Source organism: Palaemon carinicauda, chromosome 36 (assembly GCF_036898095.1).
Source record: "Palaemon carinicauda isolate YSFRI2023 chromosome 36, ASM3689809v2, whole genome shotgun sequence".
In the NCBI taxonomy this organism is placed as follows: domain Eukaryota; kingdom Metazoa; phylum Arthropoda; class Malacostraca; order Decapoda; family Palaemonidae; genus Palaemon; species Palaemon carinicauda.
The window spans coordinates 23,176,423-23,196,097 of NC_090760.1; the positions used below are offsets into that span (position 1 = coordinate 23,176,423).

Here is a 19,675-nt window from a genome sequence, read left to right on the forward strand (position 1 = left end):
AAGTAAGTGTACCCATGCACCCGATGCACTGTAAAGTCCTAAAACAATTCACTGTTCATCGCAGCACTAGACGACGGATTGTATAACACTACCCGCCGCCACCATAAAATGTTTTATTTCATGTACTTGCTTCGCGTAGTGTTTGTAGAAGACCCTGGATAATCTCCACCCAGTGTATGAGCGGAGTCTTTCAAAGTCCATATGTTGAAAGAAATTCAATGAGAAAGCAACTTTCCTCGGATCGTGACCGGCGGGTGTACTGTCAGGATCCTCTCTGCGAATAAAGTTGGTGAGCTTTGTTCTGAGTTGTCTTAGGGATAGGTTTGATCCTGAGGTTTCGCCTCTGAAGAGCTGTCCTCCCTTGAAGTCTGAAGTTCTTCGAAGATAGATCTTAAAACACTCTACTGGGCACAGAGAGTTATCTTCCTTCAGTGGGCAGATTCTCCAAGGACCCCACCTCTTAGTGGGTAGCTCATTCTTTGCAAGAAAGGCAGGATCAGGAAAGAGGTTCAGTTCTCCTGTGTCTAGGAACTGAATATGGCCTTCTTTTCTAGATAAGGCCACTATTTCACTAACTCTAGCCCCTGAGGCTATTGCAAACAGAAAAATGACTTTCTGTGTTAGATCATTTAGAGTACAATTCTCATTGTTTAGGTTCGAAGCATAGTGCAAGACTTTGTCCAAAGACCACGTGATGGGCTTTGGTGGGGTTGCTGGCTTGAGTCTAGCGCATGCTTTTGGGATCTTATTAAAGATTTCACTTGAGAGGTCCACTCCAAAGGCGTACAGAAGTGGTCTAGCCAGGGCCGACTTACACGAGGTAATTGTAGTAGAAGCCAGGCCTTGTTCTTATTTCTGTTGGTTTCCTTGTTTTCACCAAGGAAACCCATTTCTTCCATGACGATTCATATTGTCTCCTAGTCGAACTTGACTTATATTCTTCAATAAAGTCAACTTTATCCTTCGAGATTCCAAACTTTTTGTTCGCCACTAGGGCGAGAAAATCATGAAATGTAGGTTGTTGGTTCTCGAGGATGAAGCGTAGACAGTCGACTTCTAGACCAGTTGGGATAATACTGGGTCCGGCAAAGGAAACGGCTTCAGTTTCAGCTCTAGAACTAGAGGGAATCAATTGCTTTTGGGCCACTTCGGGGCCACTACTTGCTACTGTCCCTCTGAAGGATCTTAGCTTGTCGAGGACTCTTAGCAGGAGATTGGTTAGTGGAAACGAGTAAATGCGACTCCACCTGTTTCAGTTGTGGGACACGGTGTCCATCGCCTCTGCTTGAGGGTCCATATAAGGGCTACGTAACAAGGTAGTTTCTTGTTGTCGCTCGTTGCGAAGAGGTTGGTATGCAGTTCCGGGACTTTTTCCGAGGTGAAGGAGAAGGAGTCTGCGTCTAGGGACCATTCTGTCTCTATGGGCTTTCACCTGTAGAGAGTGTCCGCCGTCACGTTGCGGAACCCTTGTAGGTGAACTGCTGATAGGTGCCATTCCTTCCTCCTTGCCAGGCAGAAGGTGACTAATATCACATGGTTGATGTGAGGCGATCTCGAGCCTTGTCGATTTAGACATTTTACTCTTACTTCGTTGTCCAGGACCAATCTGATGTGGATTGTTCTGCGAGGGGATAGTTTCTTCAACGTCAGGAAAACTGCCAGAGCTTCCAAAACGTTGATATGAAAGGTTTTGAACTGGTGCGACCAATTCCCTTGTACTTTTCTCTCGTGAGAATGGCCTCCCCATCCTTCTGAGGAGGCGTCCGTGTGTATCACCACTGATGGTTGTGGTGGTTGCAGGGGAATTGTTCGGGCTAGGCTCTTAGCTGTTGACCACGGCCTTAACTGCGTGCGCAACAGTGTCGGGGTCAACCTTAGTTGATCTCTTCGAGCGTTTGATGCGTATCTTCTCCAGACTCCTGACACATCTTTTAGACATGCTTTTAGCACCGGGTCTGTCACTAATGCAAACTGGAGAGAGCCCAATACTCTTTCCTGTTGGCATCTTGAAATCCTCTTGTGACGGATTAGTCTCTTGACAGATCCCGCTATTTCTCTCCTCTTCTTGGATGGAATGGAGAGGTGGTGTGACTAAGTCCCATTGGATTCCTAGCCATTGGAACTTCTGAGCTGGAGGAAAGCGAGACTTCTGGCGATTGATCTTGAAGCCCAGGTGTTCCAGGAACTGGATCACCTTGTTGGCTGCCTGCAGACAAGTAGTCTTTGATGCTGCCCATACCAGCCAATCGTCTAGATATGCTACTACTTGAACTCCATCGGTAGCTGCTGGACGATTGTGCCTGCCTGGTTCGTGAATATCCTTGGGGCTGTGTTCAGTCCGAAGGGCATTAGCTTGAATCCTGGGTAGGAGGAGAAAGGGCGACTCATGGGAAGATGCCATGAAGCATCTGCTGGGTCTATTGAGACTGTGTACGCCCCTTTTGGTAGAAGGGTCCTTATGTGTTGTAAAGTAAGCATCTGGAACTTGTTGTTCTCGATGAACTTGTTGAGTGGAGACAAGTCTAGAGTGACTGAGTTTGTCTGAATCTTTCTTGGGAACACAAAACAGCCTTCCCTGGAATTTGATGGACTTTGCTTTCCTTATTACCTTCTTGTTCAAGAGTTCTGAGGTATATTCTTGGAAGAATTCTGGAAAACGGGGTGTTCTGTTCCATTTCCACCCGAGTCCATTCGTTAATAGGCTGTGGGCCCAGGGATCAAAAGTCTAGCGATCCCGAAACTGATACAGTCTGCCTCCTACCTGGAGCCCCTCTTTGCAGGGGGGGGGTCCTGCAGATTTGTTTCCGTGACCGCGTCCTCCTTGGCCTTGAGAGGAGTTACCTCCGGGTGAATTTCTGTTAGGGCCTTTTCTTTTCTGACTAGGGCGAAAGGAAGTCGACTGCCTCTCAAAGTTAGGGTTAAACACCGGCGACTGGGCTACCCGAAGTTGAGGGACCATCTGGAAAGTGGTCTGAGGCATCGTGGTCATAGTCACGGCAGGGAGTTGTGCAATTCTCCGTGGCCTCCTTGCCTCTTTATTCTTGGGCTGGGGACCTCCGTCCGAAGAAGATTTCCTCTTTGAGATCATGCGCCACTTTTGGAGAGGGTTCCTGTTCTCTGTGGCTGTTCTGGCTATAATCTCTTGGACCAGTTCCTGTGGGAAAAGGTCTTTACCCCAGATGCTCGAGGTAATCAGCTTCCTTGGTTCGTGTCTTATGGTTGCTGAGGCCAAGAGGAACTCTCTGCAGGCTCTCCTCACTCTGAGGAAAGTATATAAGTCTTTCACCAGGGTACTCATGTGGGACTTAGCTAGGAAAATGAACATTTCTGGGGCATTCTGTAGACCTGCACTCATTTCCAGGCATTCTGATGAGAAAGGGAGGCCGCAAGTCTCTCCTCATTTCTCTTGATGAAACTACGGTGCGAGACGAGGCTTGGTATGGAAACAGGAGCTTGCCTCTTAGTGAGTGGTTTTTGAGCTCACTGCTAGATTTTATAGAATGGGGAATTATGAAAGGCATCTTTCATCTGATAAAGGAAGGACAGAAAACCTTTCCTCTAATTCAATGGAAGTGACATGGCCATTGCCTCCACATTGGCTTTTTCCACGAGGGCTTGGGGGAAGAGCAATTTGTGCATTGGATCACTATACAATAATTCTTCTACCTCTACTTTCTCGAGATCAAAGTTAGAACATGGTGTCATGTCTTACCACGAACTTTGCCCTAGTAAAGATCTGCCAGTCTTCTTAGATGAGTATACACAATAGTGACCATGTAGGTTCCCCCTTATAGCTCCCACTTCCAAGGAAGCCACATCAGACACCAAGTTGTACAGGTTCTATCTGGCACTAAATTCCACAGTCCAAAGGGGATCTGGGACTAAAGTGAAATGATTCTCCAATTGATTGATCCCAACCTAAGCAAAACCCTCTTAGTTCTGTGAAGCCTTCAAACTCTGTAGGGTACACTCCCAAAAAGGGGCGATGCTCTTTGGGCAACTTAAATTCACCTTTAAGCAACACCCCCTCATTGACTCAGGTGCTAATTTCACCGTTTATGTAAAAAGTGAAATTTCTGGCCAGCTACTCCCATTTCACCAAAGTATCGAGCAAACCGTGTGCAAGAAGAAAACCCCCAGTATCTGACATTGCCTCTGCCGTGGTATTGAGAACAGCCTAGTATGGCATTAGAATAACCTCCTTCGGGGTTAGCCGAGGACCTGTCCTAAAAGATGGATTGTTGAATCTCCATTGTGAGTCTAGAAATGTTGCCAGGTTTTCAAATTCAATGTCATCGAATGGCAAATCTATATGTTTATGCTGAAAGACATTCAACTGCGATCAGAATTCATATCCATTGCAAAGTCTCCAAGGATTACCTACTAAAACCCCTTCCTCGACATCCATGGCAGAAGCCCCTCCCCCCCTCTGCTTTACACCCCCCCCCCCCCCCCCCCCACTACCATGCCTTTGTGACTGGGAACGGAAGGAAATGATCCCCCTGTACCCTTCCTTGGAAGCTGAAAATCCAAAGGCCCAACCACAGCCTAATTCATAGAAACTGAAGTGAGAGACCCCATTTGAGCCTCCCTTAGAAGCTGATAACTCTAATGTCCAACCAAAGCAGAATCTGCAGGAACGGAAGAGCCCACCCTGGAGTTTCCCTTAGAAACTGGTAACCCAAAGACCCAGCGACGACTGAATCTAACGAACCTGAAGGAAAAGCTCCCATAGGAGCCTTTCTCGGAAGCTAGTGACCTGAAGACTCGGTCATAGTTGAATCCCCAGGATGGAGCGGGAAGGAGGTGGAAGACAGGTCACCAATACCTGTATGGATTATATCCTGACCAGATTGACCATAAAGGGAGCATATCGATGCCTCTACTATTCTAGCTATCAGCGAGGTGTTCACGGGGGATACAGGCGTACCAAATCCAGGTGGACTGGTAATCTGCTCTGTGGAACCGTGACCTGGATCCGACTTACGTGCTGAAATGTTCGTTGAGATGTCCCTAGAGGGATACTTCTTCAATAACCCAAGAAATATTGTACAATATCTTGTAATTTGTTCAAGTCTATTCTGTATTCCTCCTCTTCTTTTTTACTCAGAACATAACACACTGTTATATCTTATTTACTTTTCATGTATTCATTATAAGCCATGTCATATACTGTATATGGCTTAGTTGTGTTCGACCAGAACATTTATTCTTGGCAGTTTCATCCAGTTCAAGTGTCTTAATACTTCCAATCATATTGTTAGCAATACTGTCTGATGTCCATAGAAATTTGTTAACGATGGGTCCAATATTTTAGTTCCTGTTTTAAATTTAAAGTTTTAACTAGTACGAAATATCTTGGGTGCTGAGTAATACTGATACATTGCAGTTGCAGCTGTTATTACTAGACTAACTGAAGGAAGATAAAATGGACTCATAAGCCATGATGCATCTTATAATAGTAAGATGCACCAAGTTAGATTTGACTGGAATGATCATATTGATAATAGAAGAAAATACAGAGAGAAATGCATTATTTGGTGTACAAAAGCATTAAAAGAAAACAACAGAATAGAGATTAAAGTAACCAGTACTGTATTTGAAATAGAAATCCACCTTGGGTGATTGTGTAATACCCTAAAATGTACCCCCAAGTCCAAGAGATCGTCAGTAGTTAAAAGGACTGCGCTCCTACTTGCTCGCTCCCTGGAGGAAGACGGGCGAAGAGGAGCTATGGAAAGAGGTATAGGAGAGCTCAAAGAAGAAGAGGAAACTCGCGATCTCTTCGCCTCCGAGTTAGACTCTGAGTGAGAGCAGTCGCGCACCCTCTCTTCTTGCATCCCCCAAACTTCTTCCACTGGGAAGCAGATCACTCACTACACTCTTGAAAGAGAAAGATGAGCGTAAAACACAATGTTCGTCAGTGTCTATGGCTAAAGGAGACAACCGCTCTATACCAGCCAAAAAGAAAGTGGGACTAGATCACCGTCCCGTGAGTATATATATATATAGGCAGCTAGTACCACTAGGCACCCCCTACCTAGTGTCTGGGTAGGGTTGCCACCTCCCACCAAAAGTCTAATTGGCTATTTTCTAGCTTTGCCGAAAAAAATATCCATTAATAAATAACTCGAGGTTTGTATTAGTTAGGAAAAAATACAAATTTTCTATGAATTTGTCATATTTTTTAACTTGTAAATATTAGAACTGGTTTTGTATATTTTAAATCTCTCTCTCTCTCTCTCTCTCTCTCTCTCTCTCTCTCTCTCTCTCTCTCTCTCTCTCTCTCTCTCTCTCTCTTGTATTGGGTGACGTGTATACCTTACTTTTATTTCATGTGTATTTTGTTGAAGATATTTTTTCTCTTGAATTTTTCTTCCCAGGTTATTCCATGTCTTTATGTCAAGTGTTCATTTCTTTATTTCTCCATCCAGAAAGAAAACCAGAAGAGAATCTCTGATAGAAAAGAGAAAAAGTCGGGCAAGCCAAAAGAAATTGAGGATATTGAGATTAAGAAGAGAGAAAGAGACAATGAAAAAGAAGATTCAGGGGAGTCAGCACCCAAGAAATTGAAGACTGTAAGTTTTTCTACTGATTTGCCTGAAATCACATTTTTTTCATAGTTTTTCTAACTTTTAAGTAGTCTATTAGGGTACTATTTGTTTTAAGTGATTTCTAAGTCTTCCCATTATTTTTATAATTTTTCCAAGTTTTAAGTAGTTTATTAGTGTACTAATTCTTTTAAGTGATTTCTAAGTCATGTTTTTATTTGTTTATCTATAAGTATTTCTGATCTTTTTTCTTGTTTTCAATAGCTATTTATCCATCTTCACATGAATTTTATACTACATTTACTATAACTGGTATACAAGTAACAAGCTGCACTGTTTTCCCTTTTCTAATTATATGTTGGCACCTTAATCAACAAGTTAGAAATCAAATAATACTTTACTAGTAAATGGTATGGAACAACAACAGGCCACTACCCCCCTCAAGTAATTGGGACATCATACAAATTTCAACCTTCTTTTATTATATGAAAAGGCTATCATTCACACCGCTGGCCCTTATGAAGCCACTTTACTGATCATCATTAGTGAGATGATGCCCCCATTGATGCTGTTGATGATTATTAATACTACTAGCCAGGCTACACAACCCTAATTCAAAAAGCGAATGCTACTAGCCCAAGGGCTCTAACAGGGAAAGTAAACCAGAGAGGTTATTTCAGTTTTTAAGCCATCTGCTTCCAAGACTATGTTACTGAGGAATTTTGACTTTAGCTTAGTTTCTTTCGACAGAAGCCAATTGAGCACAACCTGAGCATCCACACTCATTTTTACAAATTGAAACTGTATGTTCTGATAAGCCTCTAATATTGTGGGTAGACATTTGAAGGCTAGTTTAACTTTTAAAAGCTCTAAACTATGCTCTTTATTTTTACCGAGGGGAACAGACTTGGACTTGGAAAATAGGTATGTATTCTTGCCTTCTTCTTTTACTACATAAGCAACATAACCATACGCCTCCATGGAACTGTTGCAAAAATAAGAAGGCCATATGACATTTGTTCATTCAAGGCTTGTCTTTGGAACGATATCTCACTCAACATTCTGAATCATTTCATTACATGTGTCTTCTGGTAGAGGCTCATCCCAGTTTATTTTCAACTTCCATATTTTATGCATCAGCAACTTGCCCTTTTTGTGATTGGAAGTGCAAAATTCAATGGGTCAAATACTTTGGATGTTTGGGAGAGAATTTTTCTCTGTGTTTGCCTCGGCATCTATTTTGCAAGGGCTTATTTTAGCTGGAACAAAACAATAATTCGATCACTGGTCCAAGTCTAATGCCAATAGGGTATCATTTATTACTAACCCCATGGCTATAATTACCTAAATCCTAACAAGAAACAAAACAAATGTGCTTCCACAAAGTAAATTTGCAATCAAGAATCGCACCTAAAATTTTAAATGAATTGTATATGACAGTGTCAATGCAAAGAGGAGCCAATGTCCTTGACCTAGTTACAATCATACTTTGAGTTTTGTTGGTGTTTAGCGACATGCCTAATAATTTGCACCATGCACAATCAGATAATTCAGGGCCCCACCACTAGGATGAGGAATCGTTAAAGGCAACAGACTCCTCTACAACAAATGCAGAACCCACTCCAACAAGAACTGAAAGTCTGGAGACACAGTCTACCTACTTGAAACTGCTTGTCTCAATAAGGCAGGTAAATATCCTCGAAGAAGCTACAAGAGCACCAGTAAAGGGAGGCTCTAGATTGTGCCAGCAACCAGGTCTCTGGATGGAGTAACTCACTTAGTGCCAGTAGGTCTAATAATATTCTACCTCCAGCACTGTCTAAACAGAGCCGGTTTCACATGCTAGAGGGAGCCATCCCTTCTCTCTCCATTGACTCAGCAGTTACAACTCTGATGCCAGGTACATGAGTGGAAAGATTGGGAGGACAGCCATCAATCTTTTCTGCCTCCAAGGCTACAAACATTGAACCCAAAGCAATGGCTAGCCTCCAAAAAACTTCAGGGTTTTACCACTGATCTGGGATGTTGGCTTACTTTGGTTCTGCTCAGGATCTCTTGAATCATTAGACCAAGAAGAAATTCACCATCCTGGTGTTATCGTGAGCAAAGGCAGTCGCCTTTTTAGTTCATTGGTGGACCAGCTGGGTGCTAAAAAGAAGGTATGCCGTGGTGGAAAAATTTTCAAGACAAATAGGGTAGAGAAGCCTTAGCACTAAGAAGTGCTCCAACCAACTCAGGTCACATTCTTTTCTCTAGAGGAAGTTGGAGCAGTGGTGGAAAAGGGAAAGAAGAACACCTTGTAGTCTACTTTAAGAACTCTGGTGCCCCAAAGCCGACTCTAATGAGCAGAGCAATAACCCTGCTGAAATCGGACGGGAAAAAGGCTCCAACACTTATGGGTAGGTCTTTACTCTAACACTGTACTCCTCTAGGAGACCTTTCATCTCCCGGTTTAGTTAATCTAGAAGGGGAAGAGGCAGGAGAGAAATCGGAAAACACTAGGGAAGGTAGTCCTACCCTTCCACGGTCATGCATGGATTGATGCTTGTCGAGGATCAATGCACAGCCTCTACAACATTTACAATACTTCCAGAATACTCAAATTACTGACCGTTGTTTCTTATGAGAGCCTCTACAACGTTTACAACCTTGACAGAAGGCTAAAATCATAGGGCTACGTTGTCGTCATCATCATTGTGGCAAGGTGGCAATACCACAGAGCAGAGGCCTGGACGGTAAGTGTCCTTTTGGATGGTTAATGGCTTCCAGTTCATTTGTTCTCATCCTCCCCTCACTTTGACACTGACAAGGTTGTATACATACTATTGGTCCTCAGCGAAACATCTCATCTTACGAACAGAGGTGCAAAAGACCCAAGAGTAGTCTGTGCCTTGTGGAGAAGTTTACAGAAGGCTGGAGACCAGTTATGTCCTCTCTGCTTGGAACGTTATACTTCAAACTCCATTCAAAATGTAGAACACTATACAAGCTGTCATCAGGAAGACGATAAAATCTCAGTAGAGCTAAGAGATTTATACCTTCAGGAACCAATTTATCGGTCTTCAAGGAAGTTCCTTTATTTCATTCTCAAGAGTACACCCGAGTGTTCACTCTTGTCTCGGCTTGGGCTCACTTCAGAGGTATTTGTCTTCTTTGATTCCTGGATGACTGGCTCATCTGATCATCCTTATGGATACAACTCTTCCAACAGTGAAACTAAATTTTTTTTTGTCACAATCTGGAGATCATTTTATAAATTTAGAGAAGTCCAAGCATGAGGATAAATACAGTATTGGGGAAAGAGAATCTCATGACATCCACATTTATAGCAGGACTTGAAGAGAAGCAGAATATGCTGTCCTAATTTACACCACCATTTCCCTTGCCTTGGAATGGTATCCCATTTCAAAATTGTTATTTTCTTAAAACTTGGAATAAGGAGCTGAGATGAGAACCTCACATTAGAATAATAAAATATACTGTGTGGCGGCAATTGTAAGGTCTCTCTTGCCATGCAGTCCACAAATATTACAATACATTAGACAGGTAGGTAGTAGGTTGGCCAGGGCACCAGCTACCCGTTGAGATACTACCACTAGAGTTATGGGATCCTTTGACTGGCCAGACAGTACTACATTGGATCCTTCTCTCTGGTTACGGTTCCTTTTCCCTGTGCCCACACATACACCGAATAGTCTGGCCTATTTTTCACATATTCTCCTCTGTCCTCATACACCTGACAACACTAAGATTACCAAACAATTCCTTTTCACCCAGGGGGTTACTGCACTGTAATTGTTCAGTGACTATTTTTCCTCTTATTAAGGGTAGAAGAGACTCTTTAGCTATGGTAAGCAGCTCTTCTAGGAGAAGGACACTCCAAAATCAAACCATTGTTCTCTAGTCTTGGGTAGTGCCATAGCCTCTGTAACATGGTCTTCCACTGTCTTGGGTTAGAGTTCTCTTACTTGAGGGTACACTCGGGCACACTATTCTATCTAATTTCTCTTCCTCTTGTTTTGTTAAAGTTTATATAGTTTATATCGGAGATATTTATTTTAATGTTGTTACTCTTCTTCAAAGTATTTTATTTTTCCTTTTTTCCTTTCCTCACTGGGCTATTTTCCCTGTTAGAGCCCTTGGGCTTATAGCATCCTGCTTTTTCAACTAGGGATGTAGTTTAGCAAGTAATATTATTATTATTATTATTATTATTAACAACAACAACAACAACAACAACAACAACAACACTGGCAAACTCTAGAATGCACTGATCCTGGATTTCGCTCAATGTCTTGAAGACAGAATAAGAATTAAAACAATAAAAAGGTTCCATCATACTTTAAAACAAACAATGATGATACAGTAAAACAAACAACATATAAATGAATATATAAAAAGTGATTCGTACAACTCTTAACCTAAAAGCAAAATGTCGGATAACATGGGTCAACATGGTGAAACTAACACACCATGAAAGGCTAAGTACCCTTCGTGATAACCACTTCAACTGAAGGAAAGACAGTAATAATCATTTTAAGAATCAATACCAGACAGGTAAATAAAGAAACAGGCAATGAAAAGGCAACTTCTGTATAAACCAACAGGCATCCATGCCCCTCCTATTAAGCGTGCCTAACACACCATTAAAAAAAACAAGGTGTATAGAAAACATATAGAATAGTGTGCCTGAGTGTACCCTCAAGCAAGAGAACTCCAATCCATGACAGTTAAAAATCGTGGTACCGAGGCTATATCACTACCCAAGACTAGAGAACAATTCTGATTTTGGAAAGTCCTCCTAGAAGAGCTATGTCAAGCAACCATAACTAAAAAGTCTCTTCTACCTTTGCCAAGTGGAAAGTAGCCACTGAACAATTAAATTGCAGTAGTTAACCCATTGAGTGTGGAGATTTGTTTGGTTAGCTTAGTGTTGTCAGGTGTATGAGGGAAGAGGAGAATGTGTAACGAATAGGCTAGACTATTTGGTGTATGTGTAGGTAAAGGAAAAATGAGCCTTAACCAAGTCCATGTACCCAGTAACTCTAGTGGTAGTATCTTGACCACCCTAATACCCAGAAAACATAATCCCTGTTGCCCATCTGGATGAAGGGGTACAATGATATTGTAGTTAGTGGTGGGCAATTCTGAAACCACTCTTTTAGTAGTTTTGCATCCTCAATTTAGGTTCATAAGCAATTTGTTAGATTCACTTTCCTGACGATGCCATCTCCATTATAATATTTGTGTACGAGTATTTTGGTTTTGCATATGTTTAATTCTAGTAAAGCTTTTGCTTATATTTGTCATAAGATGAGCTATATGATTAGAAAGTGGCTCATATGTTTCATGTAATGAAAATGGTTTGCCTTGAAATATCGAGATATGCTTGATAAAATATTATTATGTAAAAAAAGGAATTCAAAGAATTTGATGTTGATGACAGTAGTAATATAAGCAGTTTAACAGTTGTGTTCTTCCTTTTACCCTTCACTTTTCATTCATGCCAAATATTTTTACAGAAGTGAGGAAAGAATGCACAACAGCTGGCTTATTCATTTCTGATTATTTCTCTAATTACATTTTTTTTTTCATTTTGCTTATCAGAGTGATAAAGATGGTGAAAGTAAAAAGGATGATGATGATGGGAATGAAGAGGAGGAGGAGGATGCTAAGGATCATCATGATGAAGATTATGAAATGCATGAAGTGGAAGATGCTGAACATGAAGAGGAAGAAGAGGAGGAGGAGGGATACGGGCATGGTGACTCTGAAGAGGAACAAGAAGAGGAACATGAGGAAGAACATGAGGAGGAACACGAGGAAGATCATGAGGAAGAACATGAAGAGGAGCAGGAAGAAAATGAAGAACATGAAGAAGACCATGATGAGGAACAAGAACAGGAAATGGAAGAAGAAGAAGAAAGCGTGCAAAAGGATGAAGAGGCCCAGGAGGAAGTTGTAGATCTTGAAAATCAACCTGATGATGATGATGAGGTACAGGTTCTTGAACAAGAAGAGACAGAAGCTACAGAAACCCCACAAGAAGAAGAGAATTCTGGGTAAGAATGATTTTTGTATTTACAATTTAATTATTTACGGTTGTTTCATAGGTAGCAAAACTATAATGCAAGTGAATCTAGCAGAGTTAAAAAAGGTAAATTAGTTATTTTATTCATTCACATACTTGAATCATTTTGTATGATATCCAACTTTGACATAATTTTATCTTTAGAGTATGAAGTTAGAGCATACTACTGTAATTGTATGGAATGGTTTGCATCCATAAGTGATCTGATTTCAGGAGGAAATCTAGTGTCTTTGTCTTCATTCTAAGCTAAATTTTTTTAAGACTAAGAGTCATTTACAATTTCATTTTCACTGCCCTGTATTAGAAATGGTTGCATTTATTATTTTTATTATTACTATTATCATTACTAGTTCTATTATTATTACTATACTACAACCTTAGTTGGAAAATATCTTGGAATTTTTCTGTGTCTTTTGCTCTCCTACCTACCAATGACTAAGGCCCCGTACACACTATACTTTGTGTATTAGCCTCTTGGTGCAGTAGTGGTGTTGAAAAAACTTAGTAACGGCCAAACTGTAATGCAACACTGCTCTCTTGTTTTCATGTGCTATCTGCTTAGTTGCAATTCAGCTTTCATTGAAATAGGATGTATGCCGATGATTTACTCTAGCAGGAGAGACTACTGTTATTATTATTAATAAAATTATAATAATTTTTATCATTATAATTATTAAAATTTAAAAATTATTATTAATAAAAGTACAGTATTAGTATTATTATGAAATGATTTAGTATTAAAATTATTAAAATAAAATGAAAAACTTGGTCTTTGTCCACTCAATGGGAGACAGGGAACCATTGGCGATGGAGCTGAGCGGATGTCCTCCCACTTTTAATGCTGATGCAACACTGAGCAGACACATGAAATTGGGCCAGCCCATCAGCATGTTGGTGGTGCAGTTTCGTGTTGAAAAAGTTGTTTTTCAACACATCCATTCAACACTGCACACATCATGAATCATAGTGTGTACTTTTGGTCATGGCCCCTCTCCTTAGAGGATTCTAAAACTCTCTAGTAGCTTGAACAGGTGGCTGGTGCCATAATAAATTGACTACCTACAGTAGAGGATCCATTGAATCGAGGATCCATTGAGTCGAGGCTACACTTCTTCCACAAGATCCATTTACTCTTACTGCTAAACTGAACCCTTTCCTCTTTTAGGTTTGGAAATACACAATTCTGAAATGTAACAGAATTTTGTAATGAGATATATTCATTTAAATTTTATGATCATCTTTTTACAGAGATGTCCCAGTTGAAGAAACAAAAGAAGAGGAGGAGGAGGAAGAAGAAGAGGTGGTTGAAATACCCAAGCGCAAGGCTACAAGAGGTCGAAGGGGTAGAGGAAGAGGGAGGGGTCTGCGTCGTTAGTTACATTTAGTGAATTCAGGATATAACAATTTATGTGCTCTAATATGAATATACATTATACTCAAAATATAATTTTTAAAGGCATTCCAGCTGTGGAATTAGAAATGTTCTGGAGTTTTTAATTTTACTTAATCAAAGCCTCTTCCTTTTGTATTTTATTAGTCTAGTATAATTTAGTAGTATATGAAAATAAAGCCTTTGGAAAAAATCTGTTTTTTTAATAAAATGTGTTTCATTTCAAATAAGTTTTTATGAATTTAAATACATAGTATATAATTGTGCTAGAGGAAAACAAACATATTTTACTGACACACATCATATAACTATTTAATAGATGATGAACTCTGGTGCTGAAAACTTTCACAAGGTCAATCAAATAATGAAATCCTTCACCTCCAGTATATACACTTACGCTACTAAATTATTAAGGCATTACCTATACAACACCTCTTCTAACCGATTAAACCACTTATTTCATGATCCTTCTGCCTTCATATCCAAACCTTTATTATTCACACTTTAAGTATTATTTCCCTTCTTTGTCCTCATATGACAAAACTGCATTATTATTATTAGTATTAAAAGCCAAGTTTCAACCTTAGTTGGAAAAGAAGAATGTCACAAGCACCAGGGTCCCCAATATGGAAATCAGACAAGTACAGCAAAGTTATCAAAGAAGTAAAGGATTAACTATAAAAGAAAAATATCCAAATAATATTAATAACAATATGAAGATGTTGATATACAGTACCTAGAGAAGGACAATAGTGATGGTTTTGAAAAGGAATATTAAAGATACAAAATGAAGGTATGAAAAAGGCAACCATTTGATAAACTACCCAGCATCCAAGAGCCTTCCATCAAGCCTGGCAACACAGTTTGAAAAATAAACAAAAGACAAAAGTGTAGATCATATTGGCAGTAATGTGTTCTTGAGTATACCTTCAAGCAAAAGAACTTGAACCAAAACATTAGAAGGTCATAGCACAGAGCTGATGGTGCAATCCAATAGTAGAAAATATTGGTTTGATTTTGGCGTTCTCCTTAGAAAAGCTTTTTATCCACCTAAAGAGTGCCGTCTGTCTTTGAAATGTTGTTAAATAACAACTGAATAGTTAATGCAGCTATCTACTTATGTATAAGAGGAACGTATTGAATGCTTAGCGTTCTGAAGTTCCGGAGGAAAGAAGTGTACCAAGAGAAGGATCTGGTATTAAATTGGCTGACCTGCCTTGAAGGATTCTATAACTTCAGTGGTAGTATCTCATCATGTGATTGGTGCCTTGACTAACTTTTCCATCCTTCTTTACCACCTAATATTATTATTATTACCTCCACCAAGTTTGAAAGAGGTTATCTTTTACCCCCTGTTTGTGTGTTTGTTTGTGAACAGTTTCCTGGCCAATATTTTAATTGTAGAGTAATGAAACTTGCAGGGATTAACTGTTATGTGAAAGCAAAATGTCCAATTCATGTAATCAGCAATAAGTTTAAACATCATTGTCTCAGACTTCAAAATTGGTTGATATTTGAGTGTATGAAAATCCACGCCAATTAATACATGTTGAGCTCAAAGGTCAAGGTCAACAAATAAGCTGCTGGGGCAGAGGTCTTTGCTCTACTGATTGCCCCTCTATTTATTATTATTATTATTATTAATACTATCTTTAGCTAAACTACATTCCTAGTTGGAAAAGCATGAGTAAATAAGCACAAGGGCTTCAACAGGAAAAAATAGCCCAGTAAAAAAATGAAACAAGGAAATAAACTACAAGAACAGTAATAAACAATTAGCAAAAATATATTTTAAGAACAGTAACATTGAAATAGATCTTTCATATATAAATATGAATACTTAGAAAAAAATATTAAGGGGTCGGTTACCTGATGCCGCCTCTCCAATGCTTTCTATGAAAGGCATCATCTTCCACAAAACCTATGCTCTTCATATAATTCCCTGTCTCCCTCTAGATCTCTGTCCTCTAACAGGTTTCTAAGCCCTCTTCACTCCCTCCCCACCATCCATCCTCAACACGTGCCTATACCATCTCAGTTGTTTGGGCCCATGTTCCGACCAAGTGTTGGGGCAATTTAGCATAAAATCTCCGTTGTGACATTCTTATCACCTCTGTAACCTTTACTATGCCTGTTATTTTTATTTCATCATTTTCCAATCTTTCAAGCAAGAGGTTCCCATAATTCACCTCAGCACTCTTATCTCTGTTCTCCCACCCTTTGCTTCCTCTTTTCGTCTTAGAGCCCATGTTACTGATCATTATATTAACACTGGTGTTATTACAGTGCTGTAGCTCTTGACCTTTAGCTTTGTTGGTATTTTCATATTACATACCACTTCCACTACCTTCCTCAACTTCCCCAAGGTGGCTTTTGTCCTATTCTCCTCTTTGTTCTCACATCCTCCCTCTTGACTTATAGCGGAGCCCGCATAACTAAATTGTTCCACCTGTTTTATAACCTAGCCTCTACTTTCATTTATGGATATCCTGTCCTTACCTTCCTTACTGATCACCATAACCTGTCATATCCACTTTTACCCTCAAGCCATTCCTCTCAAAATTTTTCTGTCACTACAATCCTTGTCTGCAAATCATTTTCAGTGGTAATTACCAAATATATTATCTGCATACAGAAACTTCCACAACCTTGTAAATCTGTAATTCCAATTTGATATTCTAAATTTATTATACTTTCTTACTGAGGAAACACCATGGTGAGGTGTATTAATATATATGGCTTATTTGAAATATGAAAAACACGTTTAAATGTGCAAAATTTATCATATACTTGTATATATATAACGGATTTTGAACAAAGCGAAAAATCTAATTGTTCCGTAACCGAAATACAAACCACGTTATTTACATTGGGTATTACTTTCGGCGTAGCTGAAATGACGAGCCATTAGATTTTAACGAGGGTTTCCTACCCCGCGCTAGTTAGCAGGGGTAGGGGGAGGGGTAGCTTGCTACCCCTCCCTCCCTCACACACCGGTGAAATGTCTCACTTCACTTTTGCCTCGGACAATGGACAGACGTATCTGTCTTTGTCCTCGCTTGGCAGCCATTATTTGTTTTGTCTTTACTTAATCACTTACTTTTCTTTTACTCAATATATATGTAAACATTTTTTTGTGTTTATGTATATATTTGAGTATTGAAATCAGTAAGTTTCCTTTTCAGAGTTTGTGCTTGTGTGTGTAGTGTACGATATCTCCGTGGAGCCCTCGGCAGTTAGGCCACCACGGTATAATTTCGTGGGTCGTGTTCGAGTTTGACTACGATCTTTCTCTCTCTCTTTTGAGGTCGTTCACCCTTTACTATGTTCCCTTTACTACGTCAGAGTAGCTTCCTTCCCGTGTGGGTGGGGTTGCTACGCCGTACGTTTTGTCTCAATTAGTTTATGAATCTAATTGTATTTGTTGATTTTTCAGCTTTTGTAGAACGATTCCTTTCGGGGTTTTCGTTCTTTATTTAGTGTTCATTCATTTTTAAATTACATAATTACATAGTTACATAATCATAATTGTTATAATTCTGTGTTGGTTACAGCTCTCCTTCCGTGAGTGTAAGTGGTTGTGAGGGCACGTGCCTGTTGTGTAATTCTTGTGTTCTTTTCCCTCGGGATTCCTCTTTGGAGTCTTCCCGGGGGAATGAATGTTAACTAATGATTTTTGTTTTTATTTTTCTCAGTTACCGATCTAGTTCGTTTCTGTAATGTGACAACAGAGTGAGCTGTCTTGTTGAGGCCTGGGGATTCGGCTGTTGCTGCCTCCCCTATAGATCTTCGTCAGGGGCATGTCTCCTTCTCCTGGAAGTACTCCCATGACGATTGACAGGTCTCCAGTTCATTTTAGAACACTCAGGAGGCTCGCCTCCTTGGGTGGGTAACTTTCCTTCCGAGGGAAGTTTTCCTGTCCAGGCTTGAGTTTTTCTCCTTTGGGGGGTTCTCCTCTTGCCTTTATTTCGTGTGACTATGCTCTTGGTGCTGAGCGGTCGCACCTGCAGTTACGCTCAAGGGGCTGGGCAACTGCAGGAGCCCCTCTTTGGAGGATTTCTCTTTTTAGGTCGCTGGCTGACCCGTCTCTTCTACTGGCTGACCCGTCTCTTCTACGAAGTGTTTCTCTTTCGTTCGCGAGGGAGTACACTCATAGAGACTCCTCTTCGGAGGACTCTTCTGCTGTTGTTGCTGTTGGCCGCCTTCGCCGTAAGGCTCACCGTCCGCTACATCGTAAGGGCCTCCCGTCTCCCTATAAGGGTACTAAGAGGCGCCTTTTTTTAATCTTCTCCGTATGCAGCCTGCAGCTCCTACCTCCTTAGATCTCTCCGGGGATCGATCTCCAACGCCTTCCTGACCTTCCGCTCCTGGTGCAGATGGACAGCAGTCTGACCTTGTCATCCGACGGGCAACGGTCCCTTCAGGGCAAAGGGTTGCCTCCCACGGTGTGCTTCCCTTGCGTGTCAGGGTTCCCCTGCGCGCCCCCTGCAGTGTTAGCGCACAGGCGGTCTCCTGCTCGTCAGCGTTCTCCTGATCGCTGGCGCTCTCCTGTTCGTCAGCGCTCTCCTGATGATCATCGCCCCACTGCTCGCCAGCGCTCTCCTAAGGACTCCGAACATCTTGCTGTTCCTGTTGTGCGCCCTGCGCGCCATCGGTCTCCTGAGCGCTCTTGATCTCCTGCCCGTCAGAGCGCACCTGCGCTTCCAGTTCCTGATACTCGCCCACGTTCGCCCGCGCGACCTAGAACTTCGGTTCAGGTCTTGGACAAGGACTCTTCTTCTCCTCGCCCTCGCGATCCGGCTCGTCAGCCTGCTCCAGCGCAGTAACGCTCGCGGTCGCCTACGCGTGCTTCTAAGCTACTGTACGCACAGGATTCCACGCGTCGCCCTTCTGCTCGCCAGCGACCACATACGCGTCAACGTTCGCCTGCTCGTCAGCGATCTCCTGCGCGTCAACGATCGCCATCGATCTTCCACGCGTTACAGGTCCCCTGGACACCATCAGTAGCGATCTAGCGCTCGCCTACTGTGGACCACGATCTCCGGTAGCTGAGTCTTGCCGTAGATCTTCCTCCTGCTCGCCAGCGCTTACCTTTACTTCTGTCCTTCTGTGCGCCAGCTTTTCTTCAATCGCCAGCGCACATCTGCGCGCCCTTTCCTGCCACGCACCAATGGGCGCCAACGGTTTTTCCTGACCATCCAGGATCGCCTAATTGACGGCTCGCATCAGCGCTCACCTTCCTGATGCACCTGCGCGCCTTCTGATTAGCGCGATGCGCGCTAATCATACCTTGTCTCTTACGCGTCAGCGATCTCCTACGCGCCCGCGCGATTCTTCGGCTGCGCGCTAGCGTTTTGTTAACGCACCACCGCTCGCCAACGCGCCGTCGCTTGCCAACGAGCCATCGCTTGCCGACGCGCCATCGCTTGCCGACGCGCCTTCACTCGCCTACGGGCCATCGCTCGCCAAGACACGCCATCGCTCGTCAACGCGCCATCGCCCGCCTACGCGCCATAGGTCTCCCGACCGCCTGCGCTCGCCCACGTGACCTGCGCGACTGCACGCCCACGTGCCCGCGCACATGCGCTTCAATGTTCGCTCGCGCGCGAACCAACGGTATTCCATCGCGCGAACCAACGGTAT

General features: G+C 41.9%; 1 protein-coding gene across 1 annotated transcript in view; it reads left to right on the forward strand.

The window, feature by feature from the left end:
• The window catches only part of LOC137628397 (zinc finger protein on ecdysone puffs-like), a 92,250-nt gene extending 78,027 nt beyond the window's left edge, over positions 1-14,223 (forward strand). The window contains exons 12-14 of the mRNA XM_068359547.1: positions 6,435-6,578; positions 12,159-12,613; positions 13,891-14,223. Of these exons, the coding sequence (XP_068215648.1) occupies positions 6,435-6,578; positions 12,159-12,613; positions 13,891-14,017 (726 nt within the window). The 3' untranslated portion in view covers positions 14,018-14,223. The remainder of the gene's footprint in view (positions 1-6,434; positions 6,579-12,158; positions 12,614-13,890) is intronic.
• The last annotated feature ends 5,452 nt before the right edge of the window (positions 14,224-19,675 follow it).